General features: G+C 42.9%; 1 protein-coding gene across 2 annotated transcripts in view; it reads left to right on the top strand.

The window, feature by feature from the left end:
- Nucleotides 1–557: 557 nt before the first annotated feature.
- The window catches only part of LOC100195713 (protein zer-1 homolog), a 76,304-nt gene continuing 52,864 nt past the window's right edge, over nucleotides 558–23,997 (top strand). The window contains exons 1-3 of one of the 2 annotated variants that reach the window (XM_014127847.3): nucleotides 558–709; nucleotides 3,538–3,876; nucleotides 4,192–4,342. In XM_014127847.3, the coding sequence (XP_013983322.3) occupies nucleotides 3,710–3,876; nucleotides 4,192–4,342 (318 nt within the window). In that variant the 5' untranslated portion in view covers nucleotides 558–709; nucleotides 3,538–3,709. Of the gene's footprint in view, nucleotides 710–3,534; nucleotides 3,877–4,191; nucleotides 4,343–23,997 lie in introns of both variants that reach the window. The other variant, XM_014127846.3, reaches the window with a different exon arrangement.

A 23,997-nucleotide genomic window follows, 5' to 3' on the forward strand; every position in this document is an offset into this window, starting at 1 on the left:
ACTCATCTATTGTTTACCTAATACCTATTTTTTTACTTAAAAATTGCACTGTTGGTTAGGGCTTGTAAATAACAAATAAACTTTGATTTGAAATAACAATAACGAGGCTATATAGAAGTGGTACCTGTACCGAGTCAATGTGCAGGAGTACAGGGTAGTCGAGGTAATTGTTCATGTAGGTAGGGGTAAATTGACTATGCATAGATAATAAACAGAGTGCGCGTGTGTCTGTGTTTCCGTGGAGGCTGCTGAGGGGAGGAATGGTATCAAACACATCAAAGATGTGGTTGATACCACTCCATTGACTCCATTCCAGCCATTACTATGAGCCGTCCTCCTCTCAGCAGCCTCCACTGGACAGTGTGTGTGGTTAGAGTCAAGTGAGTGTACATCAAGCCAGTGCAAAAAATAATAATAGATAAGAATAAAATAAGGGTGTCAATGCAAATAGTCCGCTACCTTCCTTATCCAAAATGTGGAGAGGATTTAACTAACAGTGATCATGCAATAATATGCTTTCTTAAAATTCGATGGGAAATAATTAACATAACCTTCCCCTGAAGCAGGAAGCAATTCATAACAACACAGATGAACCGGAAGAGGAGGTTGTTTTGTTGACATCAGACGAACACAAGAAACAGGAGAATATAAATGATAAAACAATAAATTAATTGAATCAACCAAAGAACTACCCGTGTGCAAAGCTAAGGTATGACAGTGTCCGATAAACTGCAAATGAGCAATGTTGACAAATCCTGTATAAAGTAGGTAGATCGCCAAACATTTATTCACTAACTAGCTAATGAATCTAATTAACGCGAGTTATAGTAGCTGCGCTAGCCAGCAATGGATTTGATGTAGCTAACTAACGTTATTTAGCAAATAGCTATATGTCATGGTTGCAGGTTACGCTACATAAATATACATTCGTACTTGACACTTTTGATACAGCTAACGTTACAGTAGTTAGTTAGCCGGCCATAGCGCACTGTACGCTCATCTAGGTGAGGTCAGGACCGAACTCTCAACTCCGTTGCGCGATTTGCTAGCAACAACATTGAGTCCCTAGTCGATACTTGTAAGCGTTTTCAGAATTGTAATTTTTACATGTACTTATTTTGGTCCTGTACAACTGAGGCCGTTTTGCGGGTTGCTGAAATTCATACTTCTAATAAGATATTTTATTGAATACAAGCACCGACTTTGTCCTAATTGGTTTTGCTCAAATGGAGACATAACGGCTTGAAAGTACTATGTAAGCTGAGATTCAATTGGCGCCGAGTTGAACAACACAAATGAGGAAAAAGTTATCAATAACGTTACTCAACTCCGCCTCGATATACGAGAATTGAGTTGAGCGTTCCTCAGCTAGCTCATATACACTGCTAAAAAAAATAAAGGGAACACTTAAACAACACAATGTAACTCCAAGTCATTCACACTTCTGTGAAATCAAACTGTCCACTTATGAAGCAACACTGATTGACAATAAATTTCACATGCTGTTGTGCAAATGGAATAGACAACAGGTGGAAATTATAGGCAATTAGCAAGACACCCCCAATAAAGGAGTGGTTCTGCAGGTGGTGACCACAGATCACTTCTCAGTTCCTATGCTTCCTGGCTGATGTTTTGGTCACTTTTGAATGCTGGCGGTGCTTTCACTCTAGTGGTAGCATGAGACGGAGTCTACAACCCACACAAGTGGCTCAGGTAGTGCAGCTCATCCAGGATGGCACATCAATGCGAGCTGTGGCAAGAAGGTTTGCTGTGTCTGTCAGCGTAGTGTCCAGAGCATGGAGGCGCTACCAGCAGACAGGCCAGTACATCAGGAGACGTGGAGGAGGCCGTAGGAGGGCAACAACCCAGCAGCAGGACCGCTACCTCCGCCTTTGTGCAAGGAGGAGCAGGAGGAGCACTGCCAGAGCCCTGCAAAATGACCTCCAGCAGGCCACAAATGTGCATGTGTCTGCTCAAACGGTCAGAAACAGACTCCATGAGGGCCCGACGTCCACAGGTGGGGGTTGTGCTTACAGCCCAACACCGTGCAGGACGTTTGGCATTAGCCAGAGAACACCAAGAATGGCAAATTCGCCACTGGCGCCCTGTGCTCTTCACAGATGAAAGCAGGTGTGCACATGTGACATACGTGACAGAGTCTGGAGACGCGGTGGAGAATGTTCTGCTGCCTGCAACATCCTCCAGCATGACCGGTTTGGCGGTGGGTCAGTCATGGTGTGGGGTGGCATTTCTTTGGGGGGCCGCACAGCCCTCCATGTTCTCGCCAGAGGTAGCCTGACTGCCATTAGGTACCGACATGAGATCCTCAGACCCCTTGTGAGACCATATGCTGGTGCGGTTGGCCCTGGGTTCCTCCTAATGCAAGACAATGCTAGACCTCATGTGGCTGGAGTGTCAGCAGTTCCTGCAAGAGGAAGGCATTGATGCTATGGACCACCCGTTCCCCAGACCTGAATCCAATTGAGCACATCTGGGACATCATGTCTCGCTCCATCCACCAACGCCACGTTGCACCACAGACTGTCCAGGAGTTGGCGGATGCTTTAGTCCAGGTCTGGGAGGAGATCCCTCAGGAGACCATCCGCCACCTCATCAGGAGCATGCCCAGGCGTTGTAGGGAGGTCATACAGGCACGTGGAGGCCACACACACTACTGAGCCTCATTTTGACTTGTTTTAAGGACATTACATCAAAGTTGGATCAGTCTGTAGTGTGGTTTTCCACTTTAATTTTGAGTGTGACTCCAAATCCAGACCTCCATGGGTTGATAAATTGGATTTCCATTGATTATTTTTGTGTGATTTTGTTGTCAGCACATTCAACTATGTAAAGAAAAAAGTATTTAATAAGATAATTTAATTCATTCAAATCTTGGATGTGTTATTTTAGTGTTCCCTTTATTTTTTTGAGCAGTGTAGTTGCCTTAGCAAAAATGTTTTGACTTCACCCCTTCCATGACGTGGCTAGCTGACATACTCATTTGAACTTGATCAATTTGTCGAGGTGTTTGTAGTTCGGTAACTTAGTTAAGTACTGCCATCAAATGTAGCTAGCTAACGTTAATGATTCAGAAGTAGCTAAGCAGTTAGCTATCTAGCTAAATATTTAAGCTTGTTACCGCAAACATTCTTAATTGAAAGAACCACGTTAATGTTATGGAAGCGAAGCTTGTCATTACATGTGTTGCCATTTGGATTTTCCTAAATCCATTTAGTTTGGCCATGTAGCAGACAAACTGGTACGAATTTCACCTGCCAAGTCCCACTTGTTTAGGTGTTGCTCAAATGGAAACGCTTGCTTTATTTAGCGAACTATCTAGCCAAATACTTTGTTTACAGTCTTAATCATACATTTTTATGACACGATTTACAGTGTTAACAATGAGTTTATGATAATAACGTGCATCGTTAGACTGTAATTGCCATTTCCCTAAACATGAAGTATATACTTTTTGATATTTCTATCAAAGCAATGTCAAGTCTCCTAATGAGAACAACTTGTCTTTGTCTCCAGCAGCTTCTTGTAGACCTAACCCCGGAGTTGGGGAGGTCTTGAGCACACTGCCTCTTCTGTGACCACCTCATCTATCCCGATGCTTACCCTTTGAGAGCTGCCCGGCACCTACCTCCTGAGGCCACCTGCTTTGCCCTGTTGTCAAACAGAGGGGAAGTGAGAAGCAGCAGCCGACATGGCAGCCAAGGCAGGGGACAACCCCGACAGCCTCATGGCACTGACCACAGCCTTCTGCCTGAGGAACCTGAGGAGGACCATGTGCTACCTGGGAGAGAGGAACAAGCTCTGCCTGTGCTCAGACATCTTCCTGCCCAGCGAGATCTGTGACAAGCTGGTCAACACGTACGTATAATTGGGATTTGTAATGGGTGCTAATCCTAATGTTCAATTAAGCAATGTCAGACTGGTTTTGCTTGTTGGTTTGTCTAATTTTTCACATTATGTTGCTATGGTCTTATGAGGTGTCAAGGGTGCTTTCACGATCAATCACTTTATTAGCAGCAGCTCATGAGCACTGATTTATGACTTGCTTCAAATCTCAATGTATAATGTATGTAAATGAATTGTCAAATGCCAACCATAGTTTGATACTGTATATCAATTTGATCTTATGTCTTGAATAATTATTTTTCTGCTGTTTTATGTATCCATCTTCAGATACATGGAGCTGGTCCATATGGACAGTAACTTTGAGCCGCAGGACGGCTTCTTCCAGCTGTTCTCGGACCCGCACAGCACCAGGCTCACCCGGGTACAGCTGAGGGAGGACTTTGTGCGTGACAGGGACCTGGAGGCCATTGGGAAACAGGTGGGACATTGTGGAGGTAGATTAGTCTGGTCCCAGTTCTGTTTGTTCTGTATAGCCCCTGTGGACCATAGGAGTTGGCTATACAGTACAAATAGATCTGAGAGCAGGCTATAGGTAGAATAATGGTGAATAAAAAAAATACATTGAAATCCCACAAGTGCCCCTGCTGTGTTTTTCATGCATGAAACAGGTGGGGTGGCAGTGTTTCCTTCTGGAGGGCATTGGAATGGTTTCTCCAAGTACCTTAGGCCTAAGCTAACCTCTAAACAAATAAGCCATGACAATACCTTCTTTCTAATCAGGACCAAAACAACAGCCAGGCGCACTGATGCAGAAAAAGTATAATTATGTCCAATGACAAAATTTTACTAATTCAAAAAAAAGCACATACAATGAGTGAACAAAGCATTAAGAACACCTGCTCTTTCTATGACAGACTCACCAGGTGAATCCGGGTGAAAGCTATGATCCCTTATTGATGTCGCCTGTTAAATCCACTTTCATCAGTGTAGATGAAGGGGAGGAGACAGGTTAAAGACATGGTTTGTGTATTCATCCATTCAGAGGGTGGATGGGCAAAACAAAATATTTAAATGCCTTTGAATGGGGTATGGTACAGTGGTTCCTCCTTTAAACGTTGCGAAACACCTTGCATGCTGCCACAGAATTCTGTGGCACGTCATTAAATTGTCAGCCATTTTTTTATTACTGCAAGTTATTTCTAGTTTGACCACCAGAGGGCATCTTTGAGAAGCATTTGATACTATTCCGTATTGGCATTACCGGAGAATTTAAAACCTTTTTTGTAATAACATAGTATATGGGATTGATTTGAAGAAATTTGGCTTAATTAATTTGATTAACATTATGGTGTTTCTATTCAGAGAAAAACGAAACCCTCAGGGTTTCCGTTAGGATGGAATGGAAAATATGGCGCTGTACAACGTGACGGTAGGGAGTAGGCTACAGGATTGGAGGATTCTAAATTGTTTACCTTCAAGAGACAACTTTGTTCCAATATTTCTGTAAATCAGTGATATTTATTCCCATAGTAATTCGTTTTGGATCCATAACTAAATAAACATCTGCAATTTGAAAGAGTTTTTTTTTTTTTTTACGAAATGTGTTTATTTGTTTATTAGGCTACTCTGCAGTCTACAATGCATACTGTAGTAAACATGGGAAAGTACCTAATTCCTTACATAAGGGAGAGCAGGCCATGTCTGTACTACAGAATGCAGGGCACACGGGAGACCGGTGTTTTCATAGTTGTGATGTCTTCACTATTATTCTACAATGTAGAAAATAGTAAAAATACTGGAATGAGTAGGCGTGTCCAAACTTTTGACTGGTACTTGCTTAATTAATTTGATTAATATTACGGTGATTCTATTCTATGAAAAACCCTCTGCGTTACCGTTAGGATGGAACAGAAAATATGGCGCTGTACAACGTGACGCTCATAAATTCTGAGCGTTGTCAGTTTGTAAATTCAGACTGTTGAGCTCTCGGTGCGCGCACTGGACGTTCAGGCCGAGGAGTAGGGTTGATTTGAGCATTCTGGCCTTACAATGGCAGTCAAGCACCCAAGCTAACGTTGGCTAGCTACTTCCAGACACAAATTTACTCGCCCTAGCAGAGCTAGTCAGGCAGTTTTCGTGTTAACCGGAGCGTTGGTGACTGTGCTGCTGGAAACAATGCTTTTTTGCCGACTTTACTGACACCGGCCATATTCAACCGGTGTTGAGTAAGTTCATTATCCTGTGCTCTGGTACACTCAGATGAGAGTGCTCTGAAATTAGTGTAGATAGCCAGAGCAAATTTACGAAAGCACCCAAATGTCCATTGAGAACGCACACCGACTATACCATTTAGCTAGACTAAGAATGACGGGAATAATCAAGTCAATAAACGTTGGGTAGTCAGATAGCCTATAGTTAATTTTCTGTCAAGTTTGTATAACTACTAACGTTAGGTAGGTAGCTAACATACCGGTACATACTGCTGTAATGATATGCTATGTGGTTCGTAAGGACAGTGTAGCTAACAAATTGTCAGCCAACATAACGTGTAAGGTAACTTATTTGAAAAGTCATTACTTTATTACATTGAGTAGCAAGCTATCCCTTGGTCATTAGGGCAAATCTGGTCTGTGACAGGAGTTTTTTTTTCACACCTACCTCGGCTATTAGACTAGACTATGCAACCTTCACTAAAGAATATTGTTCAGCTATTAGCCAACTTGCAACAAATTGTTGTTGTTCCCATCTAGTTCCTTTGCCTCTTCCACCCGTCATCATTCTGTGGCTCAGTTGTGGGCATGCTGGCAGGATATGGCAGCATCTTCGGTTGTGCGTCAAAAATTCTGCATACAGTAGCACGTTTGTATGAAGGTGTGGTTATTCACAGGCAAATTGTTATATGCTATGGAGGTACAGTTGTCTTTTTGTCGAGAGCAAAACTTTATTTTCAATCAAAAATAATTATTCTGAAAGCAACTTTTTTCCGACACAAAGGAAGTCATAGCGGACACCTACGAAGAAGGACTGTGTGATGATGGCATCTCAGGTAAGCAGCACTGGGCGTTCTTCTGTCTAACTTTTACATAGCTAGTAGTTAGCTCCTATGATTCAGTATATGTTCATAACATTCTACTATATTACATACATGCATACCATAGAATCATAAACCATGCAATTATTATTCTCAAGCTAATCAGGCGTTCGTAGCTAAATGCTTTTGTTCTCGCCATTTTCAATTGAATTATTTTAACTTTCTTTCATGGCAACTCATAAGCAGGCCATGTCCTATTTGTTTCATAGTCAATATATAATCATATTTCATGACAGTGTAACGGTTAGCTTTTTTTTACAGATGGATGAAAGAACACTATGTCTGTCACAAAGAGTTTTTGCAGCGTGTAGATGGTGCAGGTATCATTGCATTTTTCCCACCACCTCATGAACAACCACAATACTAGTCTGATGTTAAGCTTTCTGTGCTGCGTTGATGTATCCTGAAAATGACATCTGCTGCTTTATATTGAACGGTCATATCTCAGCTTATTTTTTGTAGATATGAAAACAATAACTATTTTCTTTACTTTCAGAGAGCGAGCTGATCAAGGGGTCAAAAATGTAGATATTTCCAGAGGTTCACTGTCCGAGGAACAGGCCGTGGAAGCTTTATTGCTGGCAAGTGTCCACAACCAGAGGTAAATAAACTGTTCTGTGTTCTTTTTCTCTCTCCATCTCTGCCTGTCTTGTTGTACATGGAACCTGTCTCACATGCATTAATAAAAAACCCTTAAGATGTCAGCTGCTAATTTTCAGATTTACACCACAAAAACACAACCATTTTCACAGGACTATCTGTTGCTGCCAAGTCATGATTTCCCTGGGGTTAGCCTTGCAATAACCAAGTGGGGAGACACATAGCCCTCTATTTAAATGTTTCACGTACACTCCGATAGGTGTCTGCGTCACATACAGTATCTTCTATTGTTTGTCCTCGTGTGTCTTTTTCAGCATAAAGTACTCTGTAGCCACTTAGTGTGGACACCAGGTGAGACCACACACACACAATAACAGTCTCTCTAATTCACTTCATCCCTCTCCCCCTTCTCCCTAAATCCTCTAGGTTATATCAGCTGTTTTGGTGAACCCCTCCTGCATCTGAACTGGCTGACACAGAGGGCACAGCATGATCATAGGTGAGGTCACTTGGTCGGGTCAACAGGAAGTATTACACTGCTCAAAAAAATAAAGGGAACACTTAAACAACACAATGTAACTCCAAGTCAATCACACTTCTGTGAAATCAAACTGTCCACTTAGGAAGCAACACTGATTGACAATAAATTTCACATGCTGTTGTGCAAATGGAATAGACAACAGGTGGAAATTATAGGCAATTAGCAAGACACCCCCAATAAAGGAGTGGTTCTGCAGGTGGGGACCACTTCTCAGTTCCTATGCTTCCTGGCAGATGTTTTGGTCACTTTTGAATGCTGGCGGTGCTTTCACTCTAGTGGTAGCATGAGACGGAGTCTACAACCCACACAAGTGGCTCAGGTAGTGCAGCTCATCCAGGATGGCACATCAATGCGAGCTGTGGAAAGAAGGTTTGCTGTGTCTGTCAGCGTAGTGTCCAGAGCATGAAGGCGCTGCCAGGAGACAGGCCAGTACATCAGGAGACTTGGAGGAGGCCGTAGGAAGGCAACAACCCAGCAGCAGGACCGCTACCTCTGCCTTTGTGCAAGGAGGAGCAGGAGGAGCACTGCCAGAGCTCTGCAAAATGACCTCCAGCAGGCCACAAATGTGCATGTCTGCTCAAACGGTCAGAAACAGACTCCATGAGGGTGGTATGAGGGCCCGACGTCCACAGGTGGGGGTTGTGCTTACAGCCCAACACCGTGCAGGACGTTTGGCATTAGCCAGAGAACACCAAGATTGTCAAATTCGCCACTGGCGCCCTGTGCTCTTCACAGATGAAAGCAGGTTCACACTGAGCACATGTGACAGACGTGACAGAGTCTGGAGACGCGGTGGAGAACGTTCTGCTGCCTGCAACATCCTCCAGCATGACCGGTTTGGCGGTGGGTCAGTCATGGTGTGGGGTGGCATTTCTTTGGGGGGCCGCACAGCTCTCCATGGGCTCGCCAGAGGTAGCCTGACTGCCATTAGATACCGAGATGAGATCCTCAGACCCCTTGTGAGACCATATGCTGGTGCGGTTGGCCCTGTGTTCCTCCTAATGCAAGACAATGCTAGACCTCATGTGGCTGGAGTGTGTCAGCAGTTCCTGCAAGAGGAAGGCATTGATGCTATGGACTGGCCCGCCCGTTCCCCAGACCTGAATCCAATTGAGCACATCTGGGACATCATGTCTCGCTCCATCCACCAACGCCACGTTGCACCACAGACTGTCCAGGAGTTGGCGGATGCTTTAGTCCAGGTCTGGGAGGAGATCCCTCAGGAGACCATCCGCCACCTCATCAGGAGCATGCCCAGGCGTTGTAGGGAGGTCATACAGGCACGTGGAGGCCACACACACTACTGAGCCTCATTTTGACTTGTTTTAAGGACATTACATCAAAGTTGGATCAGTCTGTAGTGTGGTTTTCCACTTTAATTTTGAGTGTGACTCCAAATCCAGACCTCCATGGGTTGATAAATTGGATTTCCATTGATTATTTTTGTGATTTTGTTGTCAGCACATTCAACTATGTAAAGAAAAAAGTATTTATTAAGATTATTTAATTCATTCAGATCTAGGATGTTATTTTAGTGTTCCCTTTATTTTTTTGAGCAGTGTATTAAGGAGATGCTTTACATTGAAATACAGACAGAGATGTAGTAGTCCCAGAGTTAATGATCCAAGGTCAGTTTTGCATTTCACCTGATGATTATGATGACTGACCGTGTTAGAATAAAAACAAGGCTTAATCATGCTCTCTCTCTATCCACCTGTCTCTCGTCTGCAGGTATGTTTTGATGTGAGAGAGGAAGCCAGTCCGGTCATTGCCACCTCACCCGCTCTTAAGATAACCTTTGGGCCAACTGGGTGCCCAAGGCTGGTTATGAACTGAGAGAATATTAGGGTAGCACTGTAATTCATTAATCGTATGCCGTCTGCCGCTGTTCTTACCTATTTCCCTTTCTGTCTTCTACACCTCTCTCTTCCTCGTTTTATAATACACACCATATGTGCATTGAAGTACAGATTGAACTTGTATTTATAATATTACAATTATCATAATTATAATGCATGTATTTATAACACCTGGATCATGAACTTCTTTCAATAAAGCGTTTCACATTCTCCACTGGTTGAAATTAAGTATCTCATTGAAATACTATCCTGTGTCCTCAGATTAATGCAAATGGAGTTAGATATGCATAGTTTTTATTCTGTATATATGAATTACAAATCAGCCTTTACTTAAATCATGTTTCCAGTCTATTGCATAGTTACAATGTGTAATCATTGATGTCCCAGGAGCAGGAGTGGTAAACACTGTTGAAGTGTATAATTGTAATACATACAGTGCCTTGCGACGTATTCGGCCCCCTTGAACTTTTCGACCTTTTGCCACATTTCAGGCTTCAAACATAAAGATATAAAACAAATTTTTTGTGAAGAAACAACAACAAGTGGGACACACTCATGAAGTGGAACAAAATTTATTGGACATTTCAAACCTTTTTAACAAATAAAAAAACTGCAAAATTGGGCGTGCAAAATTATTCAGCCCCCTTATTAAGTTAATACTTTGTAGCGCCACCTTTTGCTGCGATTACAGCTGTAAGTCGCTTGGGGTATGTCTCTATCAGTTTTGCACATCGAGAGACTGAAATTTTTGCCCATTCCTCCTTGCAAAACAGCTCGAGCTCAGTGAGGTTGGATGGAGAGCGTTTGTGAACAGCAGTTTTCAGTTCTTTCCACAGATTCTCGATTGGATTCAGGTCTGGACTTTGACTTGGCCATTCTAACACCTGGATATGTTTATTTGTGAACCATTCCATTGTAGATTTTGCTTTATGTTTTGGATCATTGTCTTGTTGGAAGACAAATCTCCGTCCCAGTCTCAGGTCTTTTGCAGACTCCATCAGGTTTTCTTCCAGAATGGTCCTGTATTTGGCTCCATCCATCTTCCCATCAATTTTAACCGTCTTCCCTGCCCCTGCTGAAGAAAAGCAGGCCCAAACCATGATGCTGCCACCACCATGTTTGACAGTGGGGATGGTGTGTTCAGGGTGATGAGCTGTGTTGCTTTTACGCCAAACATAACGTTTTGCATTCTTGCCAAAAAGTTCGATTTTGGTTTCATCTGACCAGAGCACCTTCTTCCACATGTTTGGTGTGTCTCCCAGGTGGCTAGTGGCAAACTTTAAATTACACTTTTTATGGATAGCTTTAAGAAATGGCTTTCTTCTTGCCACTCTTCCATAAAGGCCAGATTTGTGCAGTATACGACTTATTGTTGTCCTATGGACAGAGTCTCCCTCAGCTGTAGATCTCTGCAGTTCATCCAGAGTGATCATGGGCCTCTTGGCTGCATCTCTGATCAGTCTTCTCCTTGTATGAGTGGACATTTTAGAGGGACGGCCGGGTCTTCGTAGATTTGCAGTGGTCTGATACGCCTTCCATTTCAATATTATCGCTTGCACAGTGCTCCTTGGGATGTTTAAAGCTTGGGAAATCTTTTTGTATCCAAATCCGGCTTTAAACTTCTCCACAACAGTATCTCGGACCTGCCTGGTGTTCCTTGTTCTTCATGATGCTCTCTGCGCTTTAAACGGACCTCTGAGACTATCACAGAGCAGGTGCATTTATACGGAGACTTGATTACACACAGGTGGATTCTATTTATCATCATTAGTCATTTAGGTCAACATTGGATCATTCAGAGATCCTCACTGAACTTCTGGAGAGAGTTTGCTGCACTGAAAGTAAAGGGGCTGAATAATTTTGCACGGCCAATTTTTCAGTTTTTTATTTGTTAAAAAAGTTTGAAATATCCAATAAATTTCGTTCCACTTCATAATTGTGTCTCACTTGTTGTTGATTCTCCACAAAAAATTACAGTTTTATATCTTTGTTTGAAGCCTGAAATGTGGCAAAAGGTCAAAGTTCAAGGGGGCCGAATACTTTCGCAAGGCACTGTACATGCAGACACGGCATCATTCAAATAATGGAGTTTGAAATGACTGAAAAAGAATGTCTCAGAGATTCACACCTTTATTTGCCAAGGAAGAGTACATTATCAGTGAATATATTCAATGTACAGGCTACAATGTGGGAATCTCATGCGTGGTAATAACTACAGTACATGTATATAGGACTTGCATCCTTGGCACAATAAAGTTATTATATTATACTCTATCCATAGGCTTCATTAATGCCATTCAGACTTGAAGTTGATACAACAACTATGATAGCTGAGGTTCATAGGTTCTGAACTAATATTCATACCAAACGTTTTAGGGTCCATATACAGATCGGCTACTTACTGTAGCTAGCTACACATCCATTGGTATACAGTTATTTTATCCTTCACTACATAATAAGCAAGTAAATAGTTAGCTATGTTACTTCAGCTGCATTGCAAGGCAAGCTTACACAATTGTATATTCAATTTGCAGTAAATCTTTAGCTAGCTAGATTCTTTACATCTACTGTTTCACATGACGACAGCCTGGTTTGCTGGTTTTCTCAGGAGTCCCTAAAACATTAAACAACACAAATTATAAATGAATTCTCCTGTCATAACACTAGCTAGCTAGCTGGCTAATGTTAGCTAGTCAGCTAACTTGCTAAATAGCGATTTCCGTAAATTAACTTTGTGACAAAAAAATATGCACAAACGTTTGTCTCTACATTAACTAACCTTTTCCTCTCAATTGTTAATTTTTTTTGCTTGACTCGTTATGACATAACTACTTACATTAGGTTCCACCGTAATGTTTTGTCAGCCATCTTCACCCAGGGATGGGTGGCCCGCGTCAAATTCGTCTTTGGAACCACTCGATATGATTGGTCATATAAAAACCTTGGGACCCAAATGCATAATGAGTGCTCTAACTCCCCCTTGTGGTGGTCTGGAGCAATGAAGCCGTGACGCTGGGTACATCTCAGTCCGGCGGTGCAAGCTCGCAACTTTTAAAGGAGGAACCACTGTAGTAGGTACCAGGCGCACCGGTTTGAGTGTGTCAAGAAATGCAATGCTGTTCCAAAGGACATCCAGCCAGCTTGACACAACTGTGAGAAGCATTGGAGTCAACATGGGCCAGCATCCCTGTGGAACACTTGTAGAGTCCATGCTGTTCAGAGGACAAAAGGGTGCAATTATTAGGAAGGCGTTCCTAATGTTTTGTACATTGTACATAGTGAGAAAAATACTAATGCTAATAATTCAACTGTCATGTTAATAAGGATAATTCATTAGCAAAAATACATTAATTCATAACAAAATGTAGTGCAAAACGAGTCACTGTATAATAACTTGTATGCAAAGATTCAAACCAACTGTCCAGTGTTGACACAGTTTATATAGTAATAGACCTTGACATGAAGGCCTATACATCGTATATAATGGTTGGGGGAGACCTTGGTAAAGGACACCTGTCACCTTGTGTAGGATATCCGCTGCCATTGTGTCATCCAACCCTCCCAATTGGAGGACAGGGACCAAGTGGTGTCCTGCTTTCACTAATCACCCTGTATTCAGAGTTTAGTTTGTCATGGTGTACAACGTTGGCAGCTGAAAACTGAATTGCAGTGTACAGTCCATGCCTAAATAAATAAACAAATAATTAAATAAACAAATCAAAATGCTAAATGTTCTTGGGAGAGAGCATCACGGTCATAACCAAGGGGTAAGCCTCGGGAGCCTCAATCAGGGTCAGTCTGGTCTTGGAGCAATGATGACTGTGGTCCAGAGCCGTTAAACAGGGCAGTCTGGTCTCTGTAGCTAGAAAGCACGCAGCACCCACCTAGGTGATGCCCCAGCAGCCAATTGGGCCGCAGGAAGGCTCACCGCACCTCAGTGGTATTCTAAAGCAGCCTGTAGTCTTCCCGAGCATTTGTCCACATCTCTGCTGTCCTCTTGCTTAGGGCTTCTCCACTCTAAAAACATAACATGCTAGCCAGTTAGCTAGCTTGCGAAACCAACCATCCTTCTGATCTTACTTGACAGTTTTATAATGAAATACACTGTTAATAATACTAATTTAAAAAATGCAATCAAAAACAACACAATATTACTAATATTTACAGAATTTACCGGAGTGATTATGCTATGCTGCCTTTACGGTGTCACTCTGTAGTAGGTTAATTCCTTAATTCTTTGACATTCATGCACCATTTTGTAAAATGTATTTAACCTTTATTTTGACAGGGAGGAAATGTTGAGACCAAGGTCTCTTTTCCAGATGAGCCCTGTATATCACAACAATACATATCAAAATACTATGGTGTCAAATCAGCCTCTAAAGTTCATTGCACGCGAGATGGCGCTGTCGAGCAAGATGAAACAACGTTGAGCAAGCAAACGCTGAGTCGAGAGCACAGAGGGAGAGCGCAGAAATTTGGTCTGCGAGCAGACATGCCAAACTTGAGCTTGCAAGTGTGACTCTGGGCGATCAGAACATCATTGCCGCAGATCAAAAAGAAAAATGCCTGAATCCAAAAATATAAACTGCAAGCAAAGAAACATGCACATTTTTTTTATTTGAAAGCATCAAATTGTTGAACAATAATCACGTCTTTGTCAAGTTTTCACTCTCAATTTCTTAAGTTGCTCTCTCAAGTCTTGGTATCTTTGGGTCTTTTTTTTCCGATTGGATTTCAGGCTTGTGGGGGACGGGCTTAGAGGCGGTGCGTGTCTAGAATGGTCACTTACACTGGAGTGATGGACGAACTAACAAATGCTTGCCCTTGACCTGTCCAGTGGGTCATCAATCGTTACCACACCCACAAAGTCAGAAGGCCCGCCTACTCGACCAATCAGATGAGAGAGTGTCATGACACATATGCCGACCGGCTTGCAGGGGCAGACTAAAGACATGCATTTATTGTATCTATTACTCCATCAATGATTCGGTTATTTATTAGATATAGTAAAACCAACTGTTATAAATGCAATGTTTTAATCGGATGTCTTATTCAAACACAGCTTTCAAGCTTATGTTTGCCCTTAATCATAGTTACTTGTCTTAACCCGTAATAGGTTTACTCCAATATCTGCATTGTTTTTAAAATGGCAGCATGTAGACAAACACATTGACATAGCTTGAGTTAATTTTTTATTTTCAAAATCCACAAGTAAAACGTACACAGTTTCACAGAATTGTTTACAGAAATGTACATTTTAGAAATTGGCAGATTTTTTTGGGGGGCTGATTTAAGATACTTTTGGCCATGCAGTGTAAGTGGACACCTCCTTGTCAAATATCTCATTCCAAAATCATTGGCATTAATATGGAGTTGGTCCCCCTTTGCTGCTATAACAGCCTCCACTGTTCTGGGAAGGCTTTCCACAAGATGATGGAACATTGTTGCTGGGACTTGCTTCCATTCAACCACAAGAGCATTGGTGAGGTCGGGCACTGATGTTGGGCGATTAGGCCTGGCTCACAGTCGGTATTCCAATTCTTCCCAAAGGTGTTCGATGGGGTATGGACTTCGCTTTGTGCACGGGTCCATTGTCATGCTGAAACAGGAAAGGGCATTCCCCAAACTGTTGCCACAAAGTTGGAAGCACAATATTGTCTAGAATGTGATTGTATGCTGTAGAGTTAAGATTTCTCCGGGGCCATGAAAAAGGGCCCGGATCATTATTCCTTCTCCACCAAACTTTACAGTTGTCACTGCATTCGGGCAGGTAGCATTCTCCTGGCATCCGCCAAACCCAGATTAATCCGTCGGACTGGTAAAGCATGATTCATCACTCCGGAGAACGCGGTTTCCACTGCTCCAGAGTCCAATAACGGCGAGCTTTGCACCACTCCAGCCGATGCTTGGCATTACGCATGGTGGTCTTATGCTTGTATGTGGCCGCTCGGCCATGGAAACCCATTTCATGAGTTCTTGTGCTGACGTTGCTTCCAGAGGCAGTTTGGAACTCGGTAGTGTTACAACCGAGGACAGATGATTTTACGCACTACGCGCTTCAACACTCGGTGGTCCCATTCTGTGAGCTTGTATGGCCTACCACTTTGCGACTGAGCCGTTGTTGCTCCTAGACATTTCCATGTCACCATAACAGCACTTATAATTGACCGGGGCAGCTCTAGAAGGGCAGAAATATGACGAACTGATTTGTTGGAAAGGTGGCACCCTATGACACTGCCACGTTGAAAGTCACTAAGCTCTTCAGTAAGGCCATTCTAATGCCAATTTTTCTTTATGGAGGTTGCATGGCTGTGTGCTCAATTTTGTACACCTGTCAGCAACGGGTTTGGCTAAAATAGCCAAATCCACTAATTTGAAGGAGTGTCCACATACTTTTGTGCTGTGTATATGTAGTGTATACGTGCAAAAAAAAATACAAATGTATCATTCACATAAGATTCCACCTAAAATTACATGAACTTCCTCGCTACTCGCCTCCTTCTCAAAACCCATTGGAGGTCTGAGGGGAGGAACCTTGGGTCCTCTCCGATGGGGTTTTAGGAGGAGGCACAAAAAAAGGCAAGGAATCGAGGAAAGAAAATGGCACAGAGCTGTTGCATGTTTGCCTCAATATGAAATGGCAGACGTCACTGTGTGTTAAGGCAGGTTGCTTATTTAAGAATGCACTGGGTGACGTAGGAGCTGATACAGGTTGCAGGTGTCCCTTTCAATAAGAGAACAAGGATAGGGAGAGAGACTTTAGGTTCCAGTTTAGAGAGATTTAGCTCCCATTTATTTGTCCCAAACAATGATCCATTGCATTTCCATATGTTTGTGGTTGGATATTGGACACACAGATAAAGGGGTAAATGCTGGAGAGTTCTTCCAAGGCATGGCTTGTTTGACACTGAACTAAAAGACAAAGAACTTTGGTATTTATTAAGGGAATTGGCTACAGGTGCGTTTAGAGCGTGGAGATGTATAGAGGTCTCTAGTGCCCAAAAGCATATCTTGACATGGGCAGCGTTGATACCATGCGATCTCTATACATCTCTATGGCTCAGAGGTGCCTGCATTTAAAGGTAAAGTTAACCAAAAAGTCTAATTAAAGTGACAGTTTCCTAAAAAGTATAAGAAAAATTAGAGCCTTTTCTACAGCCGCCTCCAAAGAAAACGGTCTTTGCTGGTTTTGCTCTTACTCCTCAAAGACTCAAAGCGGCCTGGTTTAATGCGCGTCATCCTTGACCTCAGGCAAGGGAATCAGACGGGCCTCTGGTCTGAGGTGAGTATGAAGTTGTCCCAAAAGTGGATTTGGCTATGGCGCCAGTGCATTCGGAAAGTATTCGGAACCCTTTCCTTTTTCCATATTATGTTACATTACAGCCTTATTCTAAAATGGATTAGTTATTACATTATAATTTCTTCACATTGTTAGGTTTTAATTCCCAGAGTAAAAACTCAGCGGACATTATGAAAGCTCAAACCAAGTTTATTCCTCCCAGAGGATCAATACAGCTGCATTAGACAAAAACATTTTAACACAAGCACTGATATTTATCCCTTTCTCCTAGGCTGAGTCTCCTCCTACACATCTGAACAATCATTGTATCTTTACTGCTAGGCAGGAAACTAAGTGATACAGCCATCAACTTTTCTTTCTCCCTTAACGTGACCGACCTGACCTCGACCCCCTTCATCACTAATCCATGGCTCTCTCCCCTTATCAATGCCTGCCACGTGATCGTTTTCCCTGCACTCAGCACATTCCAAGCTTAATTGCACCCACCATATACCTTCCTCCTACAGATAACCATTATCTTCTAGTGTAGACCCTCTAAACCTTTGCACTCAATATTTCAATAGAATACCTGATAATTAACCCTATCCCAGTTTAGGAGTTGGTATCCAGAATCCATCAACATCAATCTACACACAATACCCCATAATGACTAAGTGAACACATTTTTTTGGAAATTTTTGCAAATGTATTAAAAATAAAAAACAGATACCTTATTTACCTTAGTATTCAGACCCTTTGCTATGATACTTCAAATTGAGCTCAGGTGCATCCTGTTCCCATTGATCATCCTTGATGTTTCTACAACTTGATTGGAGTCCACTGTGGTAAATTCAGTTGATTGGACATGATTTGGAAAGGCACACACCTGTCTATATAAGGTCCCACAGCATGGCAGTGCAAAAACCAAGCCATGAGGTCGAAGGAATTGTCCGTAGAGCTCAGAGAAAGGATTGTGTCAAGGCACAGATCAGAAGAAAAACATTTATGTTGCATTGAAGGTCCCCACCACCAAGACTCTAACTAGAGCTGGCAGCCTGGCCAAACTGAGCAATCGTGGAAGAAGGGCCTTGGTCAGGGAGGTGACAAAGACCACGATTGTCACTGACAGAGCTCTAGAGTTCCTCTGTGGAAATGGGAGAACCTTCTAGAAGGACAACCATTTCTGCAGCACTCCACCAATCAGGGCTTTATGGTAGAGTGGCCAGACTGCAGCCACTCCTCTGTAAAAGGCACATGACAGCCCACTTGGAGTTTATCAAAAGGCACCTAAAGGACTCTTGACCATGAGAAACAAGATTCTCTGGTCTGATGAAGCCAATATTGAACTCTTTGGCTTGAATGCCAAGCCTCACGTCTGGAGGAAACCTGGCACCATCCCTATGGTGAAGCATGGTGGTGGCAGCATCAAGCTGTGGGGATGTTTTCCAGCGGCAGGGACTGGGAGACTAGTCAGGATCATGGGGAAGATGTACAGAGATCCTTGATGAAAACCTGCTCCAGAGCGCTCAGGTTCACCTTCCAACAGGACAACGACCCTAAGCACACAGCCAAGACAATGCAGGAGTGGCTTTCTAAAAAACTGTTTTGCTTTGTCATTATGGGGTATTGTGTGTAGATTGAGGGGGTAAAAAAACTATTTTAACCATTTTAGAATGAGGCTGTAACATAACAAAATGTAGGAAACGTCATGGGGTCTGAATACTTTCCAAATGCCCTGTAGATCGCTTGAGGCAGAGAGCACCATGGGGTGGTGGTTCTGGAGGACGGCGGCAAGCCTGAATGGCAATTGGAGGATGTGGCTATGGTTTGCCATTGGTTGGAACAGCACTATGAGTGTCTGACCTCCCTGTCACTGGAAGATGATGTGAAGTTAGCTTGCAAGCTACAGGAAGGGGCCTTGGAGGTCCCTCTTCTCTAGGAGCCCGGTTGAACTCAGGTGAAAGAGTGAGATTACTTTTTGGAGATGTGTTTTCCTGATTTTAGAGCACTGTGTTTCAGCCCTGGTGCCAGCTGCCTCGTCAACCACTTTCTCTGTGGCTTTTAGGCGGTCCTGCCAGGTCTGGAATTGGGTGGCATCAGGAAGCTTGGTGCTGGGAGATTCTGTGACAGAGGCAGTAGGTTACCTTCTTCATCTCCTATGTTGCCTCATCCAGCATTGGAGTTGATGGCCAGGTTATGCATGCTGGCAGCTCAGAGCCAGGGACAGACTGGGCCCCCTGGCAATTTTTTATGTTGGGTGTGGCCCAGAAGGCTGAGATTGGTTAGGTTACAAACCAGACTGTGAAGGCTGGTGTGGGTATTGGGTCTGGACCCCGGTGGTAAACAGTGGAAGTTGAGTTGGAATTTGGGACTGATTTTGCAGTTCTGTCTGAGGTGGGTTCAGCAACATACTTCGACAACGTCGGCTGAGTGGCTTGTTTGTAGACCCCACTGGTGCAGAGGTTGGTTCGGAACCTTGCTGGCAGGTAAATTCAAACGGTGCCATCGGAAAGTATTCAGACCCCTTGACATTTTTCACATTTTGTTACGTTACAGCCTTAATCTAAAGTGGATGAAATCGTTTTTCCATCATCAATCTACACACAATACCTCATAACGACAAAGCAAAAACAGGTTTTTAGAAATCTTTGCAATGTATAAAAAAAATATATATATATATATATATATATATATATATATATATGACATTTACATAAGTATTCAGACCCTTTACTTAGTACTTTGTTGAAGCACCTTTGGCAGCGATTACAGCCTCGAGTCATCTTGGGTATGACGCTACAAGCTTGGCACACCTGTATTTGGGGAGTTTCTCCCATTCTTCTCTGAAGATCCCCTCAAGCTCTGTCAGGTTGGATGGGGAGCGTCGCTGCACAGCTATTTTCAGGTCTCTCCAGAGATGTTCGATCAGGTTCAGTCCAGACTCTGTATTTATATTTTGTATTTATTATGGATCCCCATTAGCTGCTGCTAAACATTACAATTAATTCATTACAGAATTCACAACACACTGAGTGGCTGGGTCACTCAAGGACATTCAGAGACTTGTCCCGAAGCCACTCCTGCGTTGTCTTGGCTGTGTGCTTAGTGTCGTTGTCCTGTTTGAAGGTGAACCTCCTCCTCAGTCTGAGGTCCTGAGGGCTCTGAAGCAGGTTTTCATCAAGGATCTCTCTGTACTTTGTTCATCTTTCCCTCGAACCTGACTAGTCTGCCAGTCCCTGCTGCTGAAAAACATGATGCTGCCACCCATGCTTCACCGTAGGGATGGTATTGACCAGGTGATGGACTACCGTAAAGGCCTGATTGGTGGAGTGCTGCAGAGATGGTTGTGTTTCTGAAAGGTTTTCCCATCTCCACAGAGGAGCTCTGTCAGAGTGACCATTGGGTACTTGGTCACCTCCCTGACCAAGGCCCTTCTCCCTCCGATTGCTCAGTTTGCCGGGCGGCCAGCTCTAGGAAGAGTCTTGGTGGTTCCAAACCATGATGGAGGCCACTGTGTTCTGCAGCATTGAAAGTCCCCTAGAAATTTTAGGTAGCCTTCCCTAGATCTGTGCCTCGACACAATCCTGTCTCGGAGCTCTACAGACAATTCCTTTCAACCTCTTGGCTTGGTTTTTGCTCTGACATGCACTGTCAACTGTGGAACCTTATATAGACAGGTGTGTGCCTTTCCAAATCATGTCCAATCAATTTAATTTTACCACAGGTGGACTCCAATCAAGTTGTAGAAACATCTCACGGATGATCAATGGAAACAGAATGAACCTGAGGTCAATTTTGAGTCTCATAGCAAAAGGTCTGAATACTAAATAAAGTATTTCTGTTTTATTTTTATACATTTGCAAAAATGACAACAGGTTTTTGCTTTGTCATTATTGGGTGTTGTGTGTAGAATGATGTTTTAAAAAAAATCAATTTTATATTAAGGATATAACGTAACAAAGTGTAGAAAAAGGAAAGGGGTCTGAATACTTTCTGAATGCACTCTAGGTGGGGTTTGAGTTTGGGCCCCACTGGTCTGTGGAGGTGATTTTGGTCATAGTGTAGGAAGAGGCCGATAAGGTTATGGTGAAGTGAGACAGTGGTGATGGTGACTGATCTTGTGATCCATCCTGATCTCGAACCTGCAACTCCTTTTCTGACTCCAGATCTTGAACCAGCAACTTGATCCTGTGACTCACTCTCTGACTTTTCGCTGGCAGAAGGGAATTACAACAGCAGAGGTTGTGGCTGTAAGCCCCTCTTCTAGCTGTTGAAGAGGGTCATGAGCTCTATGGTGGGGCGAGGCTTAACCCTCTGTTGTTGCCCTGAGGGCGGGGGGTTATACAATTTTTAAAACATTAAAATACATTTCAGAACAGATTTCATAACACATTAAGTGTGTGCTCTCAGGCCACTACTCTACTACCACAAAATCCATGTGTACATGTGTGTATAGTGCGAATGTTATCGTGTGTGTATGCATGTGCCTGTGTTTGTCTCGTCACGGTCCCCGCTGTTCCATAAGTTGTATTTTTATCTGTTTTTTAAAAATCTGATTGTACTGCTTGCATGAATTACTTGATGCGAAATAGAGTTCCATGTCAAATCAAATCATAAAATCAAATTTTATTGGTCACATACACGTGGTTAGCAGATGTTATTGCGGGTGTAGCAAAATGTTTGTGTTTATAGCTCCGACAGTGCAGTAATATCTAACAAGTAATCTCTAACAATTTCACAACATATACCCAATGGACATAAATCTAAGTAATGGAATGGAATTAAGAATATATAAATATATGGACAAGCAATGTAGTCATGGCTCAATGTAGTACTGTCTGCCTCCCATAATTTGTTTCGGACTTGGGGACTGTGAAGAGACCTCTAGTCGCATGTCTTGTGGGGTATTCATGGGTGTCCAAGTTCAAATGTTCATAGTTGACCACCACAGTCAAATAATAATCAGTGGTTGTAGAGGGTGCACAGGTCAGTACCTCAAGAGTAAATATCAGTTGGCTTTTCATAGCCGAACATTCAGAGGTCGAGACAGCAGGTGCGGTAGAGAGAGAGAGTTGGAAACAGCAGGTCCGGGATAAGGTAGCACGTCAGGTGAACAGGTCAGGGTTCCCTAGCCACAGGCAAAACAGTTGAAACTGGAGCAGCAGCACAACCAGGTGGACTGGGGACAGCCAGGATCTTCAGGCCAGGTAGTCCTGAGGCATGATCCTTGGGCTCAGGTCCTCCGGGATGGGAGGGAGAGAGAATTAGAGGGATCATATTTAAATTCACACAGGACATCATATAAAATAGGACAATTACACCAGATATAACAGACTGGTCCTAAAACGGAACCTTGATGAATGCCAGCATTTACAATTGATTTGTCAGAGGACAAACCATCCACAGAGACAAACTGATATCTTTCCGACAGATAAGATCTAAACCAGGCGAGAACTTGTCCGTGTAGACCAATTAGGTTTTCCAATATCTCCAAAAGTATGTGGTGATTGATGGTTTCAAAAGCAGCACTAAGGTCTAGGAGCATGAGGACAGATGCAGAGCCTTGGTCTGACGCCATTAAAATGTGATTTACCACCTTCACGAGTGCAGTCTCAGTGCTATGATGGGGACTAAAACCAGACTGAAGCGTTTCGTATAGATTGTCTTCAGGAAGGCAGTGAGCTGCTACGCAACAGCTTTTAAAAAAATGTTTCGAGAGGAATGGGAGATTCTAGTTGGAATAGGGTCCAGTATGCAGCTTGACGGTTTAGAGGCCATGACTATTTTGATGAATGTGTCAAGAGATACAGGATAAAAAAAACTTGTGTCTCCATTGATCCTAGGTCCTGGCAGTTCTGTTTTACTCAGGAAACTTGAGCTTTGGAGAAATATGCAGATTCAAATTTGCTTTCTAATGATCATGATCTTTTCATCGAAGAAGTTCACTGCTGAAGTGAAAGCTATCCTCTCTTGTTGAATGCTGCTTTTAGTTAGCTTTGCGACAGTATCAAAAATAATTTTAGGATTGTTCTTATTCTCCTCAATTAGGTTGGAAAAATAGGATGATCGAGCAGCAGTGAGGGCTCTTTGATATTGCGTGGTACTGTCTTTCCAAGCTAGTTGGAAGACTTCCAGTTTGGTGGAGCGCCATTTCCGTTCCAATTTTCTGGAGGCTCGCTTCAGGGCTCGGGTATTTTCTGTATAGCAAGGAGCAAATTTCTTGTGACAAATGTTTTTGGTTTTTAGGGGTGCGTCTGCATCTAAGGTATTACGCAAGGTTACATTTAGATCCTCAGTTTGTGGTTAAACGATTTTTGTACTCTGACGTCCTTGGGTAGGTGGAGGGAGTCTTGAAGGGCATCTATGAATCTTTGGGTGGTCTGATATCACAGCTTTCAATGATCCTTGGTTGGGGTCTGAGCAGATTATTTGTTGCGATGCAGATGTAGGACTAAACCCACTGAGTCGGTGGCTCCAAAAGCCTTTTGGCGTGGGTCTGTGGACTTTTGCATGTTAATATTAAAGTCACCAAAAATTTGAATATTATTTGCCCTGACTACAAGGTCCAATAGGAATTCAGGGAACTCAGTGAGGAACGCTGTATACGGCCCAGGAGGCCTGTAAACAGTAGCTATAAAAAGTGTTTGAGTAGGCTGCATAGATTTCATGACTAGAAGCTCGAAAGATGAAAACAGTATTACATTTTTTTTTTGGTGTACATTTTAAGTTGCTGTCATAAATGTTAGCAATACCTCCGCCT

This window comes from Salmo salar, chromosome 11 (assembly GCF_965601325.2).
Source record: "Salmo salar chromosome 11, fSalSal1, whole genome shotgun sequence".
NCBI classification, from domain to species: domain Eukaryota; kingdom Metazoa; phylum Chordata; class Actinopteri; order Salmoniformes; family Salmonidae; genus Salmo; species Salmo salar.